The 27,750-nt window shown below is 51.0% G+C and overlaps 1 protein-coding gene across 1 annotated transcript; it reads left to right on the top strand.

Annotated features, from left to right (window-relative positions):
* The first annotated feature begins 241 nt into the window (after positions 1 to 241).
* SCHIP1 (schwannomin interacting protein 1) lies at positions 242 to 18,150 on the top strand. The gene is made up of 7 exons (XM_054282937.1): positions 242 to 380; positions 11,267 to 11,385; positions 13,436 to 13,553; positions 14,106 to 14,303; positions 14,853 to 14,976; positions 15,218 to 15,311; positions 17,539 to 18,150. Exons 1-7 carry the CDS (start codon positions 351 to 353, stop codon positions 17,588 to 17,590), a joined length of 735 nt encoding a protein of 244 aa, XP_054138912.1. The 5' UTR covers positions 242 to 350; the 3' UTR covers positions 17,591 to 18,150.
* The last annotated feature ends 9,600 nt before the right edge of the window (positions 18,151 to 27,750 follow it).

Below are 27,750 nucleotides of genomic sequence, written 5' to 3'. Positions count from 1 at the left end.
GTGCCGCGGCACCGCCGGGCCCGGGGGAGCCTCCCCGTGTCCAGGGGGCTTTGAGGATTTTTTCCCTCTCGTGGAGAGAAGCGCGGCCGCGCAGCCCCGCCCGGAGCCCGGCGCGGAGCGGGCGGAGGCGGCCCCGGCCCGGCCCCCCCGCGCTCCCGGGGCCGCCGTGCGCAGGCGGAGCAGCGCGGCCGCATCCATCTTCCCGGGCTGCCTCCTCCTCCTCCTGCTGCTGCTGCTGCTGCTGCCTTCTCCCCATCCTCCTCCTCCTCCCCAGCCTCCTCCTCCCCCGCCGGGGCCGCGGCGGCTGCGGGCGCTGCCGGCGGGGCGGCGGCGGCGGATGATGCACCGAGATGGTTCACCAGGAAAACTGCTCCTACCAGGTGAGGGGCGAGCGCGGCCTGGCCCCCAGCCCCGACAGCTCCGGCCAGCCCCGGCTGGAGCCAACCCCGGTCTGTGCCACCCCCGGGGCTGCGGCAGCGCGGGGCCGCCGCTTGGGGTTCGCTCCGAGTACCCTGGGGTTCGCTCCGAGCATCCCGGGGTTCGCACCCAGCATCTCGGGGTTCGCATCCAGCACCCTGGGGTTTGCATTGAGCATCTCGGGGTCCGCATTGAGCATCTCGGGGTTCGCATTGAGCATCTCGGGGTTCGCTCCGAGCATCCCGGAGTTCGCTCCGAGCATCTCGGGGTCCGCATTGAGCATCTCGGGGTTCGCTCTGAACATCCCGGGGTTCGCATTGAGCATCTCGGGGTTCGCACCGAGCACCCCGGGGCTCGGCAGGCAGAGCAGCCCCGGGGCTTTTGTGCTCGCCGTGCGATGTTGGTGGGCTCAGCGGGGCCGGGGATGCCCGCATCCCCCTGCCCGCATCCCAGTGCCTCCCTGCCGGGATAAAACCGCTCCCTGGGAGGAGAGAGCCGCGGGATGGCAGTCCCGGAGCTGCCGCAGCGCAGGGATGTCTTTTTTAGAGCATTTCCTGCGCTTCCCACGTTGCTGCGAGCGCAGGATGGTGATTCACAGGCTGCGGGCTGCTCCTGGTTCCGCAGGAACCGGCGATGGCGGTGATCGTGAGCAGGCAGCCCCCAGCCCCGGGGTCCCCGTGTTTGGGGAACATCGGGATTATTTCAGTGGGGAAGCTCTGAGCTGGGCTGGGCTTGGGGCTTCGTTTCCCTCTGGAGAGGGGAGGGTGAGAGGATGGGTGTGGGTGCTGTGGGTGCACCTGCACGGGAAGCAGCTCTCCGGGGGCTCGATGGCACATTTGGGGACTCGATGGCTCAGTTTGGGTCTCGATGGCACATTTAGGGGCTCGATGGCTCATTTAGGGGCTCTATGGCACAATTAGGGGCTCGATGGCTGAATTAGGGGCTTGATGACTGAATTAGGGGCTCGATGGCTCAATTAGGGTCTCGATGGTTGATTTAGGGGCTCGATGGCTCTGTTAGAGTCTCGATGTCTCATTTAGGGTCTCGATGTCTCATTTAGGGGCTCGATGTCTCATTTAGGGGCTCGATGGCACCGGCGGATTATTAAATGCACCAACACCTGTCCCTCCGGCACGGCGATGCTGAGGAATGCCGTTGCCTCCGTGCAGTGTTTTGGAAAACCCCCATTCCCAAACATCCCCAGAGCCGGACCCTCAGCAAGCAGGGCCTTGCCCGGGCCAGCGCCCCTTCCTTGTTTTTCCTCCATTCCCGTGTTTCATTCCAACTTCAGGCCGTGTTTTCCAACAAAATATCTCAGATGCAAAATATCTCACCGAGGGAAAAGATAGCGAAACAGAGAGGCGCTGAAATGATTTTTCGCGGAATATTTTCAGTCTAGCAATTCTGGAAGTGAATTTCTATTTTGAACTTCTTTTGAAAAAATATCCTGGGGGTTTTTTCGTGGTTTTTTTTCCCCAGCCTTTTGATTTCCCTGCACTGCGAGCCTGTTGCTCTGGACAGCCGGGATAAATGGTGCCATTGTTTGGGAGCAGCGGATGTTTTCCCAGCATACTCAGGAACGCACGGGTTAAAGGTTGGGCATTGTTTCCCGGCTGGGAGGGCTCCGGGGGGTGGGATGATGATGGTGGTGATGATGATGGTGGTGATGATGATGCCGAGCTGCGGCACGGGCCTGGCCAAGATCCCTGGGTGTTACTGCGCCAACACTGCCGCCTTTCCCTGCTCCCAAACCCTGTTATGGATTGGTTCCTTTCCTCCAAACCCATAAATATTAGAGGGGAACCAGCCAGAAACCACCCAAATCCTAAGGAAAAAAAAATCCCGGGAAACATCTTTTCAATGGAAGTGTGTTTCCAAACCTTCCTGGGGTGCTGCAGGGATTAGAGCAGCCCCAGCCCCCTCCCAGCCCCATGAACCCAAGGCCGAGCTTTAATCCTTTTGTGGACGGCAATCCCGGGCTTTGGGATCACAGCAGTGATGGGATTGCTTTGGGATCACAGCAGTGATGGGATTTCGTGGCTGCCCTGGGAGGGGGTGGCAGTGTTTGCTCTGCTCTGCTCCTTCCCCACACCCCTTTTCTCGGAGCTGTTAAAGAAACCAAAAATAAATCAAAGACGGGAACAAGTCAGCGCTTGGGAAAACTTGAAAATGGGTTTGTTTTGGAGAATTCCAGCAGAAAATCTCTGCCGTGCCCAGGTCATGGCTGGGCCACCAAATCCGTGGCAGGGAGGGAGCTGGGATGGGCAGGGGCTGAGGAAGAGGAGGATGTTCCTGAAATCCCCGATCCCCCAGAGCTGAGCTGGCAGTGCAGGTGGCCCCGGGCTCTCCTGGGGTTTGGATGTGGTGTCAGGTGAGTTCCTGGGATTTAGGGTGGCTCTTCCATGGCCTGGAGGCCCCAGCATGTGCCATCTTTTCCATGGATGCATCCTGGAGTCAGGCTGGAGGCTGCCACTCTCTGTGCTGTGGGTTTCTTTCTTAATTATGCTTCTTTTCTTATTTATTCCAGTTTATTTCCCTGTATCAAACATTTTATTTAGGCTTCCATAATTCCTCCTGCAGTCTGCCCAGGAAAACCCTGGCTGAGTGATGTTTTGTGAGCTCCTGAGCCCACATGGAATAAAAATCCAGCGTGCAAATCCCGGCTTCAGCCCAGAAATAAAGGTTTTATTCTGCTGGGTGGCTCAGCTGGGCTTTACTGGCCCTCAGCCTCAGGCAGGCCTTCAGTTTGCTGTGTAAATCTGTGTTTTCAGCAGGGCCTGACAGCTTCAGGGAGCAGTGTTGGGCTCCTCAGCCTCCTCCTGCTTTAATCCACGTTTGTCACCGTTGCTGTACAAGTGGGTGATGTGTCTGAATCACGGATTGTTGAATTTCTGGTGAAAAGCAGAGAATGGGGGGCACCCGGTGCTGTGCTTGAGGCAGGAGGCTCCAGTTGCCCCTGGGAACAGGATTTGGCTCCGTGTTCTGGCACCAGGCAGGGCTGAGCTATCTGCTGGCACCAGGGCTCCAGAGATGGTTCCAGGCTCCACACGTGCGGGGAAAATTAAAAAGAAAAAGAGACCTGAGGAGAAAAGAGATTTTAGTGGCCTAGAGATCACCCCTGAGGTGGGGCAGTGGTGGGGCCTGGTGGGTTTTTCAGGGATGTGGGATGTGTCCAGGTGTTGGGATTGGCTTTATTTGGCTGTTTCTGAGAGGGATCTGTTGGCAAGGAGGTGCTGGTGCCACTTTGGATCAGGCTGGAAGTGCCAGGGATGAACCAGGCAGGGCTGGATGCCCCCCACCCCTCCCAGGATCCCAGAGAACCCCAGAATTAATCCATAAAATTCACAAAATTATTGGAGGCTTCATGAGTTTTCTTTGGTTTGGTCTCAGGAGGGGTTTGGAGGCTCCAGAAATCAGCTGGTACCATATTTTTCTTTAAAGTGAGTGCAAATTCTGGTGGCAAAATGTAACTCCAAGGGACAGGCCTTGGGAAAACCTCAAATTCCATGAGAATCCAGTGTGGAGAAGCTGGAGAGCTGCTGGCCTGGCCCCATTCCATGGAGAATGCTCCAGGCTGGCACAGCTGAGGAGGCTCCGTGGCACTGCCCCACATCCCACGGCAGTGACAATGAAACAGAGCCTTTGTCAGGAGCTCTGGGGCCTTGTTCAGACAGGGATCCCACAAAAAGGCTCTGCCAAGAGCTGGAAAAGCACGTGGGGTGTGCTGAGGCTCAGAGAGGCATCACCACAGGGAGGCCTTGGGCTCAGCTCATCCCCGAATTTTACAAATTGCAAGAGCCCTGTGCTGGGAAGGGACTGGTGGGAGAGGTTTTTTCCAACACTTGCAATAAAATCGAGGTTTTGTGGCATGGAATCACAGAATGACAGAATAATTTGGATTGGAAGGGGCCTTAAAGCCCATCCTGATGTGCAGGGACATCTCTCACTATCACAGATTGTTCCAAGCCCCATCTGAACTGGCCTTGGGCACTTCCAGGGATCCAGGGACAGCCCCAGCTGCTCTGGGAATCCATTCCAGGGCCTCCTCACCCTCCTAGGCAGGAATTCCTTCCCAAAATCCCACCCATCCCTGCCCTCTGCCAGTTCAAAACCATTTCTCCTTGTCCTGTTCCATCCTCTTGTAAAGAATTTCTCCCTGATAGTTCTGGCACTTGACATTCCAAGATCCTGGAGTTGACCTCAATCCCTGAGTGCCCCATGCCCATGAATTTGGCACCTTGGAGAGCTTTCCTTGAGCTCTGCTGGGAGTTCAGGGGTTCCTCTCCTCCCTTGGGATCCAGCAGTGTTTGGGAGCTGATCCCAGCAGGAATGGGGAATTCCTCCCCCTCTGGAGCCCACCCAGCCCCGAGGGGGATTTCACTGGCTCCAGCAATGCTTTCATGCTCAGGAAAGGGGAATTCTGCTGCCTTCTTGTCCTGGAGCCATGGGCCGTGTTCCAAGCACCCCACACTCGCTGTGCCCCTCCTGGCCTCACCCAGGGATGATTTCCACCCTTCCACGCCCATCCTGGCGCTCCTGGCAGTGCTGGCTCCGTGTGCTCCCATCCCAGGGACCCCCCAAAATCTGACCTGCTCCAGGTTTAGCTGCTCTGAGCTTTCCCTTACTGCCTGATAAAGGAAATCAGGCTCTTCCCCCTCCAGAGAGGGAATGGGATCCCCATTCCTGGGGCACATGGAGCCTTTTTTGGGATGTTCCAACAGAGGGACAATGGTGGCTCTTCCCCCTCCAGAGAGGGAGTGGGATGGAGCCTTTTTGGGATGGAGCCTTTTTTGGGATGTTCCAAGCAGAGGGACAATGGTGGCCGTGGGTTCAGCCCATGGAGAAGAGGCTGAACACCAAAGGGTTTGGTCCCTGTGCTGAGAGAATCCCAAATTTCATTTCCCTTTTGATATCCCAGTTTAAATGGGCCTTTCCCAGCCCATCCCGAGGGAGCAGGTCCTGGCACTGAGGAGGGCCCAGATGTGCTCCCAGATGTGCTCCCAGCTGTGCTGCTCAGCCGGGTTTGGGGCTTCTCCCGAGGCCTGGAGCAGCTCCTGGTGCAGGGTTTGGGCTCAGCTCTGTGGGATCAGCCCAGGGAATGAGCAGGGCAGAGGGGAGGGAAAGCTGGGACAGGGGATAAAATACCCCAAAAACCGCGGCTGGCGAGGCTGGAGTCTATTTATTCCTATTTCTATTTTTGGGGCTGTGTCACTTCCTGCCCTTCTGCGGCTTTGGGGTCACTTTGCACGGATGGGGAGGGGACACGGGGCCATCCCTGATGGCGAGGACAGGGCACTGCAGGAGGGGACTGTCACACACACCAGGAGGGGACTGTCACACACACCAGGAGGGGACTGTCACACACCAGGACAAATCCCAGCCCCAGCCCCTGCTCCCCAGCCTTCCCCTGGGGCTGTGCCGTGATTTCTTTGTTTATTTGGGGTTTATTGTGTCAGGCTCCGTCCTCAGCTGGGAGAGGAAGTGGATTTAGCAACAGCAGGAAAGGACACAATGAGTCAGCGGCGGAGGGAAACTGAAAATAAGGAAATGTCCACGGAATGACTTTGTGTCATTTGGGAATTACAGTTGCAAAGCACCATCCAGGGACTAGAATGGAATTAAACATTTATTATTGCTGGTTTTTGCCCTGAAAATTCAGAGTAGGTTCATGCTGGGGTGCATCACTTGGGTGTTGTTAGACCTGGGAATTTACCTGGAATTTGCATTTGGGCTGGAATGATGTCAGCATGGCTTGGATATCTCATTAAACATCATAGGGCAATTAAAATTATTTATCTGTAGTTGTGTTACACCAAAAATCAGGATTTTTCTTGCAGCTGTACCAGGTTTGGGGAGAAACTGTGGCATAATTCCATTTTCCTAAGGATTCCTTTTGGGAATTCCTGCCCTGAGTGTGAGCTCTGCTCTCCAGAGCTGATCCAGACAAACCCTTCCGGCTGGGATGGGATCTCAGCAGGGACAGAGCGGGATTTGTGTGGCAGGGGGTCGGTGGTGCCCTTGGGAAGCCTGGATTTCCAGGCAGGAGAATGGAAGCTCCGGGTTTGCAGGCTCTGTGTCCCCCCAGGAGCCAGGGATGGAATTCTGGGGAATCCCCAGGCTCTCCACACCCACAGGGTTAGGCTGGGTGCCTCTGATGCTTAATTCCAATAAATTTGGGGTTTTTTTACACTTGGAAGAGCCAGTTTAGCTGGAGAACAGCTCCGTGGGGTCCTTGCTGGTGGGTTTCACATGGAGTAACAATTCCAGCTGTGGTTCCCGTTTGTGGGACCTGAATCCCTGTGGTGGATCCTGGGAATTCCTTGGTATAACTTCCCTGGGAAAAAGCCCGGGAAGGGAAGGGAAGGGAAGGGAAGGGAAGGGAAGGGAAGGGAAGGGAAGGGAAGGAGGAAGCCCCTCGCTCCCGGCCCGGCAGCACGGCCAGCCCGGGGTTTGACATCAGACACCGGCATTTTTCCTGCCCTTGTGCAGCCGCTGGAGCTCGGGGTTATTTTTATCCGGCGCTGGCAGCGGCTGGAGGAGGACGCGGATTCCCAGCTCCTCTCCCGGGGCTCGCTGCCTTTATTTGGGAGCAGCAAGGTGCCGGGGGAGCGGAGAGGTGCGGGAAGAGCATCCCGGCCGAGCAGCCCCATTCCCGGTGCGATGCGCGGCCGGGAGCGGCGCCGGGGCAGCACCGGGAGCCGGGAGCGGGGTGATGGAATGGGTGACGTCATCAGGAAAGCATCCCCGCCGCCCGCCGAGGGCAGCTACAGAAAGGTAAAGGGACAGAAAGGGACAGAGAGGGACAGAAAGGAGCCTTTGTGTGCCGCCGTGCTGCGGGAACGCTGCGGGAATGCTGCCCGGGCCCGCCCAGCCCGGTGGGATTCGGGGGCTGGAGCAGGGAGAATCCGCGGTTTGTAAAGTGCTGGCACGGGCAAACCTTCCTCCTTCCTTCTTTCCTTATCTCCTGGTGATAAAATAGCAGGGGAAGCTTCCAAAGGCTTTCTCCTGCCTGGAAACCCACGGGGGTTTAAGGCACATTGTCAAGTGTCACTTTGCTCTGACTTGGGTCACAAGTTTTGACTTGGGTTTGCATTTACCCCGGGAAGAAAAAAGGAGATAAACCCACATTTTCTGTGATCTTATGTTGTTTATAAATCCCAGAATAGCCCCTGTGCAGGGCAGAGATAAAGTGAGACGCTGCCTGTGGCTCTGGGGCTTTAAATATAGGCCTGGGCTGGGCTGGGAATGACAGAGCCTGGCAAAAATAGCCCTGGTGGCCTGGCCGAATGTCCCAGTGTCCCTGCTGGTGTCCCAGTGTCCCTGCTGGGTGTCCCAGTATTCCTGCTGAGATCCCAGTGTCCCTGCTGGCTATCCCAGTGCTCCTGCTGGTGTCCCAGTGTTCCTGCTGGTGTCCCAGTGCTCCTGCTGGGTGTCCCTCCATCCCTGTCCCCAGTCCCTCTCCAGCTCTCCTGGAGCCCCTTCAGGCCCTGCCAGGGCTCTGAGCTCTCCCTGGATCCTTCTCCTCTCCAGGATCCAGGGAATGGCTCCCAGTGCCAGAGGGCAGGGATGGGTGGGACATTGGGAATTGGGAATTCCTGGCTGGGATGGGATTCCCAGAGCAGCTGGGGCTGCCCCTGCATCCCTGGCAGTGCCCAAGGCCAGGTTGGATGAACTGGGAGCTCCTGGGACAGTGGGAGGTGTCCCTGCCCCTTCCCTGGAATGAGATGAGCTCTGAGGTCCCTTCCATCCCAAAGCAGGATTATCCCAGGGCTGTGTGACACGTGTCCCTGTTCCCTGGAGCTGTGTTCCCCTCCCAGGCACTGCTGCCCTTCCGACAGGGAAGGTCGAGGGGAAGAAGGAAAATCCACCCCAGATTGTTTTGTTCCCCCCTTAAAAATCAAAAGCTGCTTTTTGTTTAAAATCATTGTGAGAACTGGATTGTGCTCAGCTCTGCACAGAGCAGAAACGCTTTTATTTTTTGGGTCAGTGCCAAAATACACATTTAAATACCACGGAGTTATGTTTTCCTTGGAGTTACCTTTGCATTTTGAGGATTTGACCCATTATTCCTTCTATACCAAGGCAGAATATTTCACAGTCAAAACCCACCTTGCTGTTTCCCTTCTCCATTTACAATTTTTCATACTCAGCTCTGGATTTCGAGTGCAGCTGTCAGGTAATTTATCCAGAGTCAAAAGTCCAGTTCCCTCAGGTATATTTTATTTCTTACTAACTGCTCCCCATTTTATAATAACAAATAGGACTCTGGATTTCTTTATGGTCGTTAGCCTGGGCCTGCCTTGGAAAATGGGATATTCCCAGCTCAGTCCTGGGAGCAGAGTTACAGAGAATCCTCATTAATGACCTGCTGGAGAAAACAAATTGCACGATGATTAAATGTACAGATGTCAGCCTGGGAGCAGTGGGAAACAGCAATGTTAAAACAGATCTGGAGACACAGATCCACCAGCAAGGAGGAGAAATGTCCAACCCTGGCTGGTTTTAATGGGAAAGGAGCAGCTTTGGTGCCCACGGAGGAGGTGGGGATGCTCGGGGAGGGAGAGGTCCCAGCTGGAGAGGAGGTGGGCATGGGCTGTGGGCTGCATTTCAGCTGCAGCACAAGGAAAGTCAGATTTAGGTGGGAAGATGTGGGAGAGGATCCTCTGAGCCGGGAAAGGGGGAAATTTCCAGGACTTGATGGGATATTGGTGCAGTGGCACAGCCAAGGGCACCCTGAGATGGGCAGCACGATGAGCTGGCACCAACCTCCCTCCTTCTGCTTTCAGTTCATTAAAAATGATTTTCACTCATTTCTCCTCTTTTATTTCCCCCTGTTCTGCCCTCCCCAGCAGGGCTGGCTGGTTTTAATCCTAAATCTGTCTCCATGTGATTGAGGTATTGATTATTGAGACCTAAAAACAAAATGGTCTGGGTAAAACTTCAGGAACCTGGAGCTCAGCCCAAAAACTCAGTACTGCTTGGTGTCATGGGGTTTATTTTTGTTATTTTAAGGATTTGAAATAAAAGGAGTTAGGTTATAAATGAATTATTTTGGTAAGGGATTGACAATTTAATGGGCAGGGTAATAATGTGTATAATCAGCACTGGAGCTGGAATTAAATCATGTGTTATTTTAGGTGAATAATTTGCATTTTGTCACACTTCCTTGTACAAAAAAGTGCTTTATTTTTCCTGAGGTGGGATATGGGAAGCACAATTCCACGAATTAACCCCATGGAGGCAGCCCAGCCTTGCCTGCCCTATTTCTTTTTGTTGTGTTTTCTGGATTGGGTATTGAGTGTTATTTTATAATTAAATGTTTGAGGCTTTCCAAGTGTTCCTTCCACCAATAACTTCCTGAATTTGTTGTCAGTGTTGGCACGTGACCCATTAGTGACAGACACTGGGGGAGGTTTTGAATCTGGAGCTGAGATTTGCATTTATTGCACATTGATTGCACAGTTATTGATCGGGGATTCATTGCAAATCGTTTTGTTGATTGCTATTTTAAAACTCCTGTACTTATATTTATGTTTATGTTTATTGTTGTGACTGTGTTTGTGGCTGTATTTATGTTTATAATTATACTTGTGTTTTGTTTATATTTATTAATAGAAATACATTTTTAAACCCAGGGATAATTTGATGACAGTGGTTCAAAATCCATCCCTGGGCACGCTGGCAGGAGAAGGATTTTGGTGGGGTTGGAAGTTGCTCAGGGAAGTGGAAGATGCTGATGGAGGTGGCTGTGTGTGGATATAGGTACAGATATTGGGGAATATACCAGGATATATCTATCAGCGAGTTTGGGGTGCAATCAGATGCCCTTTAAGGTCCTTTCCAACCCAGACCAGGCTGGTTCCATGTGGAGAGAGATGGGGATTCCCATTGGGATGTGCTCTGTGGCTGATCCAGGTGTGGAAGGCTTGGGAGATGCTGGATGTGCTGAGCTTGGTGGTGGGACCAGCAGGACAAGTCTCCTTCCTGTGCCCTGGCCTGGCCAGAGTTCATCCTTTCCCTTCCCAGAGCTTCATCCTTCCGTATGTCCTTCCCAGAGCTCATCCCTCCCTGTCCCTTCCTGGATCTTCATCCTTCCATGTGTCCTTCCTAGACCTTCATCTTTCCATGTGTCCTTTCCAGGAGCTTCATCCTTTCCTGTCCCTTCCCAGATCTTCATGCCTTCCTGTCCCTTCCCAGAGCTTCATCCTTCAATATGTCCTTCCCAGAGCTTCATCCCTCCCTATCCCTTTCCAGATCTTCATCTTTCCATGTGTCCTTTCCAGGAGCTTCATCCTTTCCTGTCCCTTCCCAGATCTTCATCCTTCCATGTGTCCTTTCCAGGAGCTTCATCCTTTCCTGTCCCTTCCCAGATCTTCATGCCTTCCTGTCCCTTCCCAGAGCTTCATCCTTCAATATGTCCTTCCCAGAGCTTCATCCCTCCCTATCCCTTTCCAGATCTTCATCTTTCCATGTGTCCTTTCCAGGAGCTTCACTCTTTCCTGTCCCTTCCCAGATCTTCATCCTTCCATGTGTCCTTTCCAGGAGCTTCATCCTTTCCTGTCCCTTCCCAGATCTTCATCCTTCCATGTGTCCTTTCCAGGAGCTTCATCCTTTCCTGTCCATTCCCAGAGCTTCATCCCTCCCTGTCCCCTCCCAGATCTTCATCCTTCCATGTGTCCTTCCCAGAGCTCATCCCTCCCTGTCCCTTCCTGGATCTTCATCCTTCCATGTTCCTTTCCAGCGCTTCATCCTTTCCTATCCCTTCCCAGAGCTTCATCCTTCTATGTGTCCTCCCCAGCTCCTGATCCCCGTGTCCCTCCCCTCAGCCTGACCCTGTCCCTCGCTGCAGGCCCAGAAGAATGAGCGTGAGTCCATCAGGCAGAAGTTGGCCCTGGGCAGTTTCTTCGACGATGGCCCCGGGCTCTACACGAGCTGCAGCAAGAGCGGCAAGCCCAGCCTGTCCTCCCGGTAAGCCAGAGCCCCAATCCCCAGGGAAGGGGGAGATCTCTGCAGTGGGACACCCCAGGATCACCCCTCACACTGGGATTTAACCCTCACCTTTCCCCTTTAACCAAGTTCCTGAATTTTCTGTGCTTGGAACATCCAGATGCGACACCTGTGTGTTATGCGAACACTTGTAAATGAGGGGGAAAATTCTCATTTAGCACGGGGTAGGAAGATATTTGGATGTTGAGGGGATAAAGGGAATGAGGTGAAGATTTCTGAGTTAGGTTTCCTTCAGGTTTTCACGTAGGATTTGGAACAGGGTGCCTGGAGAAGCTGTGGCTGCCCCTGGATCCCTGGCAGTGCCCAAGACCAGGTTTGGAGCAGCCTGGGACAGTGGAAGGTGTCCCTGCCATGGCAGAGATGGCACTGGATGAGTTTTAAGGTTCCTTCCAACCCAAACCATTTGGGAATTCCAACCTCCGTTATTCTGGAATTGTGATTAATGATTGGAAAAGCAATTAATGCTCAGGAAGCACTAGAGGATGGACAAAATAAGATTTAATGTGGCTTCCTGCCTCCCCTCCACATCCACGAGCTCTGCTCCGGACATGGCTCCATCCCTGGAGCTGCACTTGGATTCCTCCCTTGGATTTTTAAGGTTTTTGCATGAAATGCAGTGCAGGAAGTCCTTTTTGTGTTCAGCTGGGAGGAACCCAGGGCACTGGGGAAGCATCAAACACCTCCCATGCTGGGAGTGAAGCTCTACCTGTTGCCATGGGATGGGAGAAGAAAGGAGGCTTAGGGAGGCAGGAACCCAGGAGGAACCCTGCAGTTCCAGGGGAGAGGTGCAGTTGTGGAGTTAAATTGAGCTGCGGATCATTTAAAAGGGAAAACAGCTTTGCTGTCTGTAGTTACAGCTGAACCAGGAGCTGCTGTCTGGTAATTAGAGCAGGGCTCTAATTAACGCAGCTCATCAGGGTTTGGCAGCTGTGCCCCCAGAAATTGCCAGCTGTGCCTGAAGGATTTGGTGGTTGTTAATATTTATAACCCAGGAAAAGTATTCCCTATTCCAGGACCTGCAGGAACATTTGCAGGATGTTATTGCCATGTTTTTATATGGAATTGCAGAGCTGGAACATGGAATGCTGAAGGGAACTTAAAGCTCATCCAGCTCCCTGTCCATGAGCAGGGACACTCCCACTATCCCAACCCTGTCCAACCTGGCCTGGAACAATTCCAGGGATCCAGGGGCAGCCACAGCTTCCTTGCCAGGATCTCACCACCTTCACTTGTTCATTAATAAACAATTATTAATCCTGTTTATTTTGTAGTAATAGTAACTAATAAACCCCACAGAAATAAATGGAAAATGGGAGTTTGCTGTTCCTAAGGAACAATACAAGCTCCCAGCACACTGGGAATGAGGAACAACAGGATTTGGGGGTTCTCCATCTCCAGCAGGTGGGGATGGATTGGGGTCTCTCAGCTGGGCTTTTCCCTTTTCTCAGCCTGCAGGATTCCCTGATCCTGTATTCAGAGAAAATCATTCCTGGGAAGGGAAATGTGGGTGGGGTTAATCAATCCCAACCCAGCAGTGGAGCAGGGGGGCTGGAAAATAAACCAGAGTAAACTCTTGTGTTACAGGTGTGTCTTGGAAACAAACAGTGAATAAATAATTTCCACCATTGACAAAATATTGAATAATATATATTATTATATATGCTATTTATATCTTTATACATTTATCTTAATTTTTTCATTCTTTATTTGTAAATAATCTTTGTGGCTTTTTATGGTAACATGTTCCATATCTTTTATTGCATTTTATAGATTTTATTTAATGTAATCAGAGCTGAATAAGCAAAAATAATAATGACATTCTGAAACAATGACCATAAAAAATAACCAATCCCTGCAGTGTGGGGGTAATTCTGCAGTTTATCAGTAGATGGTGGTAGAGGCCCTGTGACACTGAGCAGCTCCCAGTGCCACACTGAGCTGTCACCTGCTGAGCTGGTGGCACTCCCAGCCCCAGGGGACAGCGGTGTCACCTGTCCCTGTGCTCGCCCAGGTTACAGAGCGGGATGAACCTGCAGATCTGCTTTGTCAACGACAGCGGCAGCGACAAGGACAGCGACGGCGATGACAGCAAGACAGAGACCAGCCTGGACACGCCCTTGTCACCCATGGTGGGTCTGGCACCTCAGCCTGCAGCAGGACAGCCACAGGCATCCCTGGGGAGGCTGATCCTGTTAAAGCAGCAACCCCAATCCCCAGAGAGCAGCATCTCTGGCCCTCAGTAAATGTGAGATGCTGAGGGACAGATAAGAAACCTCCCCTGCTGCTGTAGACTTGATGCCTTCGTGTGAACCTTTTTCCTTTCCTTTCCTTTTCCTTTCCTTTTCCTTTCTTTTCCTTTTCCTTTTCCTTTTCCTTTTCCTTTTCCTTTTCCTTTTCCTTTCCTTTCCTTTCCTTCTTTCTTCATGGATCCAGCATTCCTTTTTGGATACAACACCACAGCCCCAATTGTTTCCCTCCACTTTAACTTTTCAACACCTTCTGACATGCTGGGCTCCTCCTTCACTGTAAAGCCAAGGAGGCCTAGCTGGGAATCACTCTGATTTTTAAAGATAATCCCGTGGATTAAGATAAGAAATAAATCCATGCTTTTGACAGTTTCTGTAGGGGAAAAAAAGCACAAAAATAGGTCAAACTTTGCTGTGGCTTGTTTGCTTCCCCAGAGCAAGCAGAGCTCGTCCTACTCGGACAGAGACACGACGGAGGAGGAGTCGGAGTCCCTGGATGACATGGATTTCCTCAGCAGGCAGAAGAAGCTCCAGGCTGAAGCCAAGATGGCCTTGGCTATGGCCAAGCCCATGGCCAAGATGCAGGTGGAGGTGGAGAAGCAGAACAGGAAGAAGTCGCCGGTAGCAGATCTTGTAAGTGGGGCCAGGGGTGAGCCCAGGCCTGGACATCCACTCCTCTGGTGGCTCTGGCTCATAGGAGTGGTAGAGGTGGACAGGAGAGTTGGAGAAGGGGTTGGAAGGAGAAATGGGAGTGGGGAATGAGGTGCTAGAGGTTGGTGCTGCCTTGAGACTGCTCATGCTCTGAACTGGAGTCTTCATCCCATCTTGGAGTGCTCCTGCCCCGGCCTAGGGCTGTCACCACCACCCTCATCCCCAATTCCCTGAGATATTCCTGCTCCACTGGGAGCCAATTCTATCAAATATTCCTGATCCTGCTCCCCTAGGAACCAAATCCATCAGATATTCCTGCTCCTCCTCCCCTGGGAGCCTTCGGCCCAGTTCTGTGCTGGTGGCTGGACTCCATTTGCTGGAGTCGTTGCTGCCTGTTTGTGAGGGAGGGATGCAAAACTGAGGGGACAAACTGCTCAGAACTAGAAATAATGGGAAGAAAACAGTAAAATATTGGAAGGAAACAGTAAAATATTGGAAGGAAGCAGTAAAATATTGAATGTTTCTTTCCAGCTGCCACATATGCCTCATATAAGTGAATGCCTGATGAAGAGAAGTTTAAAACCTACTGACCTAAGGGACATGACCATCGGGCAGCTACAGGTGATAGTCAACGACCTGCACTCACAGATAGAAAGTAAGTGGTAATTGCTTAATTATTCTGGGGTCTGCCTGCTTTAATTAAGAACAGTTCTCTGGGATAAATATAAATATTCCTCATGGAAAGGGCTGTCTGGCCTGGCCCAGCTGCCCAGGGCCGGGCTGGAGTCGCCACCCCTGCAGGGATTTCAAGCCCTGTGGATGTGGCACTTTTGGGGGACAATCCCCAGCTGGGGTCCCCAGGACACCCCAAACTCAGCCCCTTTCCCCCGGCTCAGGCTTGAACGAGGAGCTGGTGCAGCTGCTGCTGATCCGGGACGAGCTGCACACGGAGCAGGATGCCATGCTGGTGGACATCGAGGACCTCACCAGGTGAGGCAGGGACTGTTTTTCCTCACAGCTCCCATTTTCCCTCACCAGGTGAGGCAGGGACTGCTCTCCCCTCACAACTCCCCATTTTCCCTCACCAGGTGAGGCAGGGACTGCTTTCCCTCACAGCTCCCATTTTCCCTCACCAGGTGAGGCAGGGACTGCTGTCCCCTCACAGTTTGCCCTCACCAGGCGAGGCAGGGACTGCTGTCCCCTCACAGTTTGCCCTCACCAGGCGAGGCAGGGACTGCTGTCCCCTCACAGTTTGCCCTCACCAGGTGAGGCAGGGACTGCTGTCCCCTCACAGTTTGCCCTCACCAGGCGAGGCAGGGACTGCTGTCCCCTCACAGTTTGCCCTCACCAGGTGAGGCAGGGACTGCTGTCCCCTCCCATTTTCCCTCACCAGGTGAGGCAGGGACTGCTTTCCCCTCACAGTTTGACCTCACCAGGTGAGGCAGGGACTGCTGTCCCCTCACAGCTCCCATTTTCCCTCACCAGGTGAGGCAGGGACTGCTGTCCCCTCACAGTTTGCCCTCACCAGGCGAGGCAGGGACTGCTGTCCCCTCACAGTTTGCCCTCACCAGGCGAGGCAGGGACTGCTGTCCCCTCACAGTTTGACCTCACCAGGTGAGGCAGGGACTGCTGTCCCCTCACAGCTCCCATTTTCCCTCACCAGGCGAGGCAGGGACTGCTGTCCCCTCCCATTTTCCCTCACCAGGTGAGGCAGGGACTGCTTTCCCCTCACAGTTTGCCCTCAGCACGTGAGGCAGGGACTGCTTTCCCCTCACAGTTTGCCCTCACCAGGCGAGGCAGGGACTGCTTTCCCTCACAGCTCCCATTTTCCCTCAGCACGTGAGGCAGGGACTGTCCTCCCCTCACAGTTCACAGCTCACCAGCAGCAGCATCTGGCGCTTTTCCTCACAGAACTTTGTGATTAAAGCTTTTGCCATCTAGGATTTTGGGATTAAAGATTTTGCCACTCAGGATTTTGGGAAGGAATTGTTCCCTGGGAGGGTGGAGAGGCCCAGGGATGGATTTTCCAGCCTGTCCCTTGGATCCCTGGAAGTGCCCAAGGCCAGCTTGGACAGGGATCTGTCTTAGTCATCAGGAGGGCTGGACAAGGGGGAAAACTTTGGAATCACTTAAATATTAATATTTAATAATGATATATTTTATAGAATATATAGTTTATATAACTATAAAATAATGTAGATATTATAAATAGTTATAAAATAATAATATATTACATAAAATTATATAATATATTACAATATATATTTTATATAATATATATATAAATGTATAATTATATAATACATTTTAATAATGTAATATAAATAATGTATATATAATTATATATTATATAAAATAATATGTAATTATATAATATATTCTATTATCTATTATATATAATACTATTTTATTATATATAATAATATTGTATAGAAAATATGTTGTGTAATATAAAGATAATACCATTTTCTAGCTATTTAATAATTAAAATTAATAATAATTATAATTGATAAGGCAAAAAGCCTTGCAGGATATGGGTAGGTTCCCTTAAGGGCTCCATCTCCTGGCAGCAAGGCTCAAGAGGCACTTTTGTGTGGGATAATTAGGGATGGGCTTTAGAAGTATAAAATGCTCCCAAATATTCTGAATATTTCATTCAGAAATGCAAAGATTTGGGATGAAAGGAGCTGGAAAAGAAGAGGCCCTGGGTAGTGTCAGCACACCAGGACTGTGATTCCAAACTGAAGCATCAGAGCTGGGAAAATAGTGAGGATCAGGTGGTGAGGGTGAAATTAGGGACGGGAGCTGGAGCTGAGTCAGTGCCCCCACATGCCCTGGGTTCCCCTCTTTTCTTCTGAAGGTGCTTGGATTCCTCCCTGCAGCTCCTGGCAGTTTCAGAAATGGCAATTTTGGGAATGCACGTGCTATTCTGGGGGCTTTGAGGTTACCACCCCTGTTATTTAGGGGTGAAGGTGTTGGCCATCCCTGTGGGAAGGGCGGGAAAAATCCCAGGAGCCCCAAACCAAACCCCAAGGTGGCTCCCCTGACCCTTCACCCACCCTCCTGCCAGGAGGAGATCTGTAAAAACTTGGGTTTTTTCTATGGGAAAACAATTCCCAGCTCGGTGCTGGAGCAGGGGGTTGGCTTTTCCAGCAGGGGGTTGGCTTTTCCAGCTTTTCCTTGGCAAACAGGAATAACATCCTCCTCCTGCCCCCAGGCACGCCGAGAGCCAGCAGAAGCACCTGGCAGAGAAGATGCCAGCCAAGTGAATCCCTCCTCCTGCCTCTGTCCTGTCCAGGGAATGAGTTCCAGTGTTGCTCATTGACCATGTCCCAAGCTTTCTGTCTGGTGATTGGCCTCTGCTTCTTAATTTATTTTAATTTTTTTACTCGTGCCACTAAATATCAGGCATTTTAATAATAATAATAATGTTATTATTATTACAGAAACAAAGAGAATTGTACAGTACTTATAACATTATAAATCATGGGCGAGAAGAGAGGGTAGTTTAACTTTATTTTTTGGTCGTTTAGAGATTTTTTGGGTTGGATGATATTTTACCATTGACTACTTTTTTATTCCTCACTGTAGTTTTGAAATAAAGAACCTGTTCTTGACGGTGCTATACAAGTCAACAAGAAATCCATGCCTGCCTCGTAGTGACGTCGTAGCTTTCAGTAATCTGTACATTTTACTCAGTTCTCAGCATTTTGGGGAATGTTGACTACCTGACATTCGTTTTAGGTGTGCTATTAACACAGTGGGGTGCAGAGAGTTGGAAGTTTTCTGTATAAAGCTGTAAAATAAAAATTACCACCATTGTTTCCTATGACACGTCTGTTTGTTGCCAAGGGGGTGGATTTGCTGGTGGATCCTCCAACTAAATGTATAAAAACCCCCTTTTTTTTTGCCTTGCTGATCACATGAAACTGAGAGAAGAGAGGGGTTTTGTAATTTTATTTATTTATAAGTTCCTAATTCTGTTTCACATGGATTCTTCTGTAACACTGAGCCCTGAATTTGTGATAGTTGGAAGCAGCAGACACACAGCCCAGGTGGGTTTTTTATATTTTATTGTCTGGGCTGAACATTTAAATGAAATTCTAGAAATAAAAAGATTAATCTATGTTTAAAAATGGGCAGCAAATTAAACTGATTAAATGTGGAATTCCTCACTCTGACTGTAGGGGAGGGGACACTGGGACACAATAAATTTGTCTCCATCCCTCCTTTATTGGATTTAAAGCTGGAAGAAGCCAGGCAGCCCTTCCTAAGTCCCAGCCTGGTGCTCCCAGCAGCTTTTTACCTTTTAATTCTCATTTCCTCGGGGGCAAATCCATCCCAGCCAAGGCTCTGCCTGATGACTTATTCAGGCTGTTTGCAAAAGGCCTCAGCTGCATTAAAATTTCATCCCCTGCCAGGAATGGCTTTTATTAAAGTACTTTTTTCTTTCATTAAATGACTTTTTCCCCCCTTTTTTTTGCAGAAAGGGCAGGGTTGGAAGAAGCCCTCAGAGGGGTTTGAGGGCTGGAATGGGGATTGGTTTAATTTAGGGAGCAGGGATGGATTAATTTAATAAGAATTTAGCAATTGGATGGATTAGGAGCTCTCACCTGCAGTGCAGGATAAAAAAGTCAACCCTTTTCTTCCTTATTTTTAAATCCATGCAGAAAATATGGAGAAATATTGGGGTGCTGGTTTCCCTGCAGCTCTTGGGTGGCTGCCTGCACATGGGGAGCGCTGCTGGGTTTAAATGTTCCTACTAAAGGTTAAATTTTCCCTCAAAACCCTCAAATTTGCAGTGTCTGACCCCAAAACCTCTCCATGGATGCTCTGCCTCTCTGGGTCTCAGGGAGGAGCTGCCTCCTGCTGCATCCAAAGCATGAAAAACCCCAAATACACAAAGTTTGCTCTTAGTTTTAAAGTAAAAAATACCAAAAAAACACAAACAAGCCCCAGGGTGCTCCTGGGGAATCCCAGAGCTGCCCTGGCACCCTCCAGCTCTGGAGCAGTGGGATGAGAGCCTGGAAAAGCTGGAATTCCATCCCTGCCAAGTGCCTTGGACTGGCTGGAGACAATTTGTTCTCCCACTCACCCACTGCTGGTTCTCCCCTCCTGTCCTGGGGGAATTGGGTTTTTCCAGGAGAAAATCCTGCTCTGGCTCCGAGGGGGGCTGTGGGTGATGGCAATGCTGGGATTGATGGATTAAAGGCTATTTCTGAAACACAAGGGTCTGGTGTGTGCTTTCTGAGCAAGGTTTTGGTTCTGTGTTTTGCTCCTGGCTCTTGGTCCCACTTGGAGCCTCCTGCACCCTCCTGGGTGGGATTTTGATTCCCATAAACCCTCTCCCACAGGATGCCAGGCTGGGAATTTTGTCCAGCTGGTCTCAAACCACAACATTTCTTGACATTTTTAAGTCTCACTCTAAACCCTCCTGTGCCTGAAGAGCCTGAAATGCTGCATTAAATAAAGAAGGACCCCCAAATCCTCCTCCTGCCTGAGGCAAGGTCGTGCTGACAGGAATTCCTCCAGCCCTGGGAGCTGGGGTGAGCTCTATGAGCCAGCTGCTTCCTGGCAGGGAAGCCCTGTGGTTGGGGTCCCCCTTTTGGGGATTTCCTGCCCTTTATGAGGCTCCTCCTCTGCAGCAGCTCTGGGGTGTGCTGAGCAGCATCTCCCCGGCCACAGAGGCACCACCATGGGCCGGGAGCATGGAAAAGGGGCATGGAAAAGGGGGCAAGCTGTGAGGCTGTGGCTGTTCCGTCCCTGGGGGTGCCCAAGGCCAGGCACAGAGGAAAGTGTCCCTGCTATGGGCAGGACGGAATGAGACGATTTTTAATGTCCCTCCCATTCCATAATCCCATCAAAACCACACACAAAACCTTTTACATTTCTTTTCCACCCTCAACGAGAAGCACTAATGAGCCTGTGATAACGAAGGCAGGCTCACATGGGGCACTTTGGGGTGAGGGGACGCTCCCCCCGTGTGCCCCCTGTCCCCAGCCCGTTCCAGGCCATCCCTGTGCCCCACACCCTGCCCATGGGGTGCACAGCTCCCCGATGTTCCCTCCAGGCCGGGGGGGCTCCCTGTGCTGGAGCTGACGTCCCTCCCGCTTCCCCGCACATCCCACGCCTCTCCCCAGCCGGTTTCTCTTCCCTCTTCCCATAAACCAAAGGAAAGCCTCAAGTGCAGGGCTCTCTTCCTCCTCTGCTGCGCCAGGGGTGAGCAGGGACATCTGTGTGCCCACAGCACGGGGAACTTTCCAATCCAAATGGGATCAAACCGGCTAAAATCTGCTTTTCCAGTCCCTTGGTGGGATCAGCCCTTCCCTCTTCCCCTTCTCAGTGGGAAAATATCATTTAAAGTCTCTTGGCTGTGGAGGAGGAAAAAGAAAGGATGGGTGGAAGAGGATTTATCCCAATTTTTGGTGGTGCCACCGATTCTGATCCATCCCAGCCCATCCTGCTCCATGGATTTTAGAGTTTGATGGCAGGCTGGGATTGCTGATGGAGAAATTGGAGGGCTGGGAGCAAAGCCCAGGCATAGCCTCACAAGGGAAGCATTTCTGGGGAAGAAACTCACCTTAAATGGAGAGTGAAGCATCTTCATCTTTCTGAAAAATGGGAATTTTGCAGTTCTACGTGGAACTCTGAGGCTTTTCTAAGCAGCTCAGCTCAGCTCAGCTCAGCTCCAGGCAGGGCTGTGGGAGAAGGAATTTTCCCAGGTGTTCTCCCAGGTGCAGCTGGGGAATCCCACAGCACCCAGCCTGGCAAGGCTGGAATTCCATCCCCTGCCAAGTGCCTTGGACTGGCTGGAGAGAATTTGTTGTCCCACTCACCCACCGCTGGTGTTCCCCTCCTGTCCTGGGGGAATTGGGTTTTCCCAGGAGAAAATCCTGCTCTGGGTCTCCCTGTTCCACCATGGACAAAGGGCTGACACCCAGACACCAATTTGGGAAAGTCCCATGGGTGCTGAGGGAATTCTGCTGGAATAACCCAACAACCCCTCCTGGCTCAGGGAATGACCCAGAGCAAGGACAGAGCTGGAACGGGGCTCTGCACTCCCAAACCACGCAGAGATGGATTTCTGGGAGTGGGGAAGGGATCCCCATTGCTGGAGCTCTGGATGCTGAGAATTTCAGACTTTCTGTGCTGCCAGACTCTCCCAGGAGAACACTGCATTGACCTGAGGCTGTGGAGAAGGATCCCAAAATGGAATGATAACACTGGAATTACAAGTGTGTACTTAATTAAAAGTGTGTAATATCACAAAGTAGAAAACTTCAAGTTTAAAGTTTTAAAATACAGTAATCTACATAAAACAAAATAAAAGTTTTAAACCGGAAACCAGTCCTTCTTCTCTACCTTCTTCTCCTTTCTTTTTCATAAGTTTGAGTAGTATTTTGTAATTAAACAGAAAAGTCCACATTGCAGACTTTAAGTGATTAGTTATTTAGTTAAAAATAAGTATAATTTCTTAATTAGATAGTTTAACCTTAAACAAAACTTACAACAAAAGATTGTTAACCATTTTGTACGTTGTTGGTGAGGAAGTACAGAATTCACTACCTATAAGGCTCTAACATAAAGAAAAACAATAAACACCTAAATCCAAACACAATCATCTCGAGTACCTTCAATCCCAGTCTTGGGAAACAATCTTACAGATAGAAAATCTTAAAGATAGAAAATTTTTTTGATTTTGAGAGTTTGGGGTTGGGAGATGCCACCGGGGCTGGGCAACCATTTCTGGGCTGCTCCAGCAGCTCTGCCCATCTGGGAATGGTTTGGGATTCCACAAAGCCCCACGGCTGGTAAAACAGGATTTCCCCTCCAGGTTGGGGTTATTTATATTGAATGTTTAAGTTTGATTTATTTCTGGTTTATTTCCCCAGCTCCAGCAGGGGAAATGCCCTGAGCTCTGCAGCTCCCGGTGCCCAGCTCACGGGATTTGAGTGAAACCCTTTCATTTTCTGCAGCATTTGCATAAAATGCAGGGTTTATTTTTGCCACGGGAGCCGCAGGGCAGGAGGGATCTCCCGGGCTTTGCCATGGGCAGCAGCTGGCCCTGGCAGGAGAGGGAGCCCTGGCTGTCCCATATCCTGGGATGGGGAAAGCAGGGCGTTCCTGTGCCCTCTGTGGGAGCCACGGCACCCAGAGCAGAGCTGGCTGCTCTCCCCAGCTCCAGGAGCCATCCCAAAACCAGGAATCATCTGAAAATCATGGAATGGTTTGGTTGGAAGGGAAATCTCACCCCATTCCCATGGCAGGGGCACCTTCCCCTGCCCCAGGTGCTCCCAGCCCTGTCCAGCCTGGCCTTGGCACTGCCAGGGATCCAGGGGCAGCCCCAGCTGCTCTGGAATCCCACCCCAGCCCCTCCTACCATCCCAGGGAAGGATTTCCTCCACATTCCCAGCTATCCCTGCCCTCTGGCAGTGGGAATCCATTCCCCCTGAGGCTGTCCTGCAGTTTCCCACTCCTTGTTTCAGTGGGAAGGACCGAAGGTCCCTTCCCCACCTTCCCCACCTTCCCCCCAGAACCCTGGCAGCTCTGACCTGCTCTGGGTCAGCTCCTCCCTTCCCTAATTGCACTAATTCCCTTTTTTCCCTCACCGAGGCACAGCAAACCCACAACGTTTGGCCCTGGGGGTGAATTTCTGCCAGGAGAGTGCCCAGCCTGCAGGAGCAGCAGTGAAACCCTGGGCACACACACCATTCCTGGGGCTCACTCCTGCCCAGCCCATGGCCCTGGGACAGGAACCCAGGGAATTCTGTGCCCCCAGAGCTCCCAGGTGGCCCCAAGCTCTGCAGGCTCTGAGCTCTGCATCTCCTGGGCTTCCTCTGCTGCTGGCCTGGCACAGCTTCCTCAGGAATGGAGAATTCCATCGTTAACGGCACTTGGGAAATTATGGTGCATCAAAGAAATGCTGAAATAAATCTCCTTGATCAGCTCCTGCTCATCCAAGATCGGATTCCTTTCTTTTCTCCCCCTGCAAAGCCAGAGTGAGGTGAAAGGGCAAAGCAAATCCAGCCCCAGCAAGGACAAAATTCCTGCTTTTCCCCATCCCTGCTGCCTGCCCAGCACAGCACCACAGCCAGGAGGTGACAGGGGGGGATAGGGAGCAGAAAAAGCACCCAGAGCTGAGAAACCCTGTCAAGGGTGAAAACTGAAAGTGAGAGAGAAAGAGCTCCCCGAAAGTGGCACGAAACCACGGGCACAGCTGGCATCACCTCACCCACAGCCCTGGGGACAAGCCCAGGGAGGATGAGCTCACAGCATCCCCGAATTTCCAGGGCATGCAGCTCTCCCTGCAGCTCCTGGAGGTTTTTATTCCTCTTAATTCTGTGGAAGTTTAAAACAAACCCCACAGGGCTGATGGACCCACAGGGAGCCATAAAATCCTGGAATGGGTTGGGTTGGGTTGGGAAGGGACCTTAAATCCCAGTTCCATGGGCAGGGAATGGGAATAATCCTGAATCTGTGGGCTGGGCTGTGATGTTACTCCATGTTTATCCCACAGAATCACTAAATCATGGAAAGGTTTGGGTTGTTGGGGGTGGAAGGGAACTCAAAGATCATCCAGTTCCACCTTCCCCTATCCCAGGGTGCTCCAAGCCCCATCCAGCCCAGGCTTGGACACTTCCAGGGATGGGGGATCCAAAATTTCTCTGGGAATCCACAATTTCTCTGGGCTGGGGCCTCCCCACCCTCCCAGGGCAGAATTTCTCCCTGATCTCTGCTCCTCCCAACTCAGTGGGAGAAATTCCCTGTCCCAAATGCACCCTGAGGGCTTTTTAGGGAATCCCAGCCCTGATCCAGGGGTTCCCAGTGGCTTCACCCCTTTCCCAGGATGAATCCCTTCCCCTGGAGAGGGGATTGGAGCTTTGGAGCCTGCAAAGAGCAGCCTCTGAATCTGGGGATCCCAAGCTGGGTGCTCCCAGGAATCCAGGAGCCAGCAGGGATCATGGGGAAATCTCAGGAATTCTGGTGGCAACTGGAAAACAAAAAAGAGCAAAGACATGCAGGTGACTGAGCCAGGATTTTAGAGCTTCCAGCACCCCAAGAAAGCTCCAGAAACACCATTTAATCACCCTCTGATAAAATACCAGCAAAAGCAGAGGTTGGAGATTAGGAATTTCAGGGAATTCCATGAGGAGTCAGAACCAGCAGCCACAAAAACACCAGGAAAGTTTTTCCTGATCCTTTTTCCTCCTATTTTATGGAGCCGTCAGTTCCCAACCCAAATCAGAAACAGCTCCTGTCAGTGAGGCTCCTCTGGTGATAAATCTGACCTTGGACTTCCCAAAAAATGATCCAGAGGCAAATAAATGATTCAATATCCCACAAGTTGTGTGGGTGGCAAGCAGGATCAGATCCCTTTTATTTATTGCATCAAGAAATCCCAATCCATGCAATGCTTTCCCATTTTTTAATGGAGCAGTGATCTCTGTCTACAGCTGCCCATCAGCCTGGGTGGGATTGAATCACCCTGCAGCTTTAATTTCTGTTTCTCTGTAATTATTGCTTAATCAGAGCTGTAAAATTGTTGCCATTTCCAATACCAGGCTGCCCTACAAAGAAGCAAACCCTGCTCACTGAGGATGCCACGAGCGACTCCATGACCTGCTCAAAGGGTTTGGAGCCTGCTCATGAGCAAAATCCATCTAGTTTTAAAATCCAGGAGAAACAACACCCCACAGCTGGCAGGAAACATCCCCAAACCTCATTTCCCTCAAAGCAAGGGCGATGCCCACGGTTCCTACCTGGAAACCTTTGGTCCCTTGGCCAAAACGAAGCCAAAACTTCAATTTCTGTTCATCGGAGGGGAGAGCAGCCAGGGGTGACACAAAGGCAGGACATTTCCAGGAACCTCCCGCTTTTTCAGAAGAGCGAGGCTGGAGCTGATCCCATTTCTCATCTCTCAACTCTCCAGGCCTCAAAACCAAACTGAGCCCGGGGCTGGGGCTTTGGGGCTTTTCTCACCGGGTTTCCTTCTGATCTGTGCTTTCCCTTTCTGTCTCAAGCAGTGCTTTTGGGTATTGATCTGGGGGAGGGCAGAGCCCCCAGCAGGGATTCCCCAAATTCTGACTGCGTTAGATCAAATCTAAATTTATAGAGACCCAGAACGAGCCTTACTTTGCTCTGGAGGATAATTCCAACAAAAGTGATTTCTGGTTGAAATACAGGGAGTGGAATTATATTTTCTTGTGGAAAAATCATACAGTTGCTGAGACTTTTATAACTTAACAGTTATTAATTATATATATATAAACCACATGTGATTTATATTATATTATATTATATTATATTATATTATATTATATTATTGTCTATATATCTGTATTATCTATATTATCCATATTATGCTTATTATATTTATTATATTTATTTATTATATTTACTATATTTATTATATTTATTATATTTATTGTACTGGGCAGGCCCTGGCACAGGGTGCCCAGAGCAGCTGTGGCTGCCCCTGGATCCCTGGAATTGTCCAAGGCCAGGCTGGATTTTGGGGCTTGAAGTAACCTGGAAGAGTGGAAGGTGTAACTGGATAAGTTTTAATGCCCCTTTCAACCTAAAAAATGCCATGATTTTATGATTCCATGAAAGAAACACAAAGGAACATCACAGATCTTTAATTATTCCCATTCCATTTCAGCACTGCGTCCCATTCCTCTGGGGCTGCACTTGCTCAAGGAGTAATTCTCTTATTTAAATAGATTATAATGTATAAAACATATCCTTTTGCTCTAATGTGATTAATATAAATATTAATTATCAAGATTTTTCATTCAGGCGAAGCCAGGTCAAGCAGAGGGTGCTTTGAGGTGAAGGAGGAGGAGATGCATTTCCTCTTCCATTGGGAAAAAAATTTCCACTCAGCAGAATTAAAATTCCAGAATTTGGGTTGGAAGGGACCTTAAATCCCCTCCCATCCCATTCTGCCATGGCAGGGACGCCTCCCACTGTCCCAGGGTGCTCCAAACCCATCCAGCCTGGCCTGGGACACTGCCAGGGATCCCAGCAAGGATTCCAAGAGAGATCTGTAGGATATCATGAGGAAATATCCCAATTTAGCCAAAAATCCACCCCAAACCCCAGCCCAGCTCTGACCCTGCTGGGAAACCTCGTGGAGCAGGGCCTGAGAAACCTGGAAAGCCAAAGTGGTGCCTTTCAGGAACGGCCCTGCTGCACATCCCAAAGTTCTCTTTCGCTTTTGGCTCTCGGAAGCCGCGGCTCCTACACGAGCTGGAAACCACAGCCCACGGTGGAGTGACGGGGCAGGGCTGGAAAACACAGAGAGAAATTGGAAATTGAGGCACTGCTGCTATTGGGGCTAAAACAAGTCTCAGGACACGCCACAGGCTTCTTATAGGAAACAGTGAAAATACAAAGAACCTGAAAATGCAATATAAAACTCTTGATTCATCCTGCTCCCTTCCAGTTTGACAGCAAAAATCCCAGTGACTTCATGGCAGTCCCAATGCACAGAAAAGCTTTCTGCAGCCTTTTGGGGCAGCTGAGAATGGCCACCAAAAATAGGGGACCATATTGAAATATTGGTTGATTTATCCAAATATTTCTGCAAAATCAACCATTCAGGCAGGTTTTCACAAACATTCACTAGTGAGAGTTTGTCATTAGAGAATCAGAGAATCATGGAACGGTTTAGGCTGGAAAATATCTCAAAGTTCATTCAGTCCAACATCCCCAGCCCTGCCAAGGCCACCCCTGAGCCCTGTCCCCAAGTGCCACCTCCCCAGGGCTTTAAATCCCTCCGGGGATAGGGACTGCCCTGGGCACCCCCTTCCAGCCCTTCCCATGAAGGAATATTCCCTGATATCCAACATGAACTCCTCTGGTGAAACCTGAGGCTGCTTCCTCTTGCCCTGTCTCTTCATCCTTGAGAGGAAAGCAGGATAAAGAATGGAAATGGGAAAGCTGGAGAGAGATGATTTCCAAGGAATGGAGTGACAGAACAGAGAGGGAATGGCTTCAAACTGAGAGAGGAGAAGATTTAAGTGGGAATTTGGGAAGGAATTCCTGGCTGAGAGGGAGGGGAGGTCCTGGGATGGAATTCCCAGCGCAGCTGTGGCTGCCCCTGGATCCCTGCGGTGCCCAAGGCCAGGCTGGCACAGCGGAATCCCTGCCATGGCAATGAGAGCATCTTTAAGGTCCCTTCCACCCCAAACCATCCCACGATGCTGTGATTCCATGGAGGTTTATCGCACTGAGCCGAGCCCACCCCACATCTCTGGAAGCCTTTGTGCAGAGCCCAGGAAGGGGCTCCAGCTGTGCCCGCCCCAGCGCCGTGCGGGATTCCCGGCCCCGCCGCTCTCGGGATGAGCGCGGCGGGCCCGGGGGGAAATCCCGCGGCTGCCGCGGCTCTATAAGAGCTGTCCCGGCGGGGACGGACGGCAGCGAG

Source organism: Melozone crissalis, unplaced genomic scaffold (assembly GCF_028551555.1).
Source record: "Melozone crissalis strain CALT ecotype California unplaced genomic scaffold, PUWL_Pcris_2 ptg000034l_1, whole genome shotgun sequence".
In the NCBI taxonomy this organism is placed as follows: Eukaryota; Metazoa; Chordata; class Aves; order Passeriformes; family Passerellidae; genus Melozone; species Melozone crissalis.
This window is presented reverse-complemented; position numbering and strand designations above follow the sequence as displayed.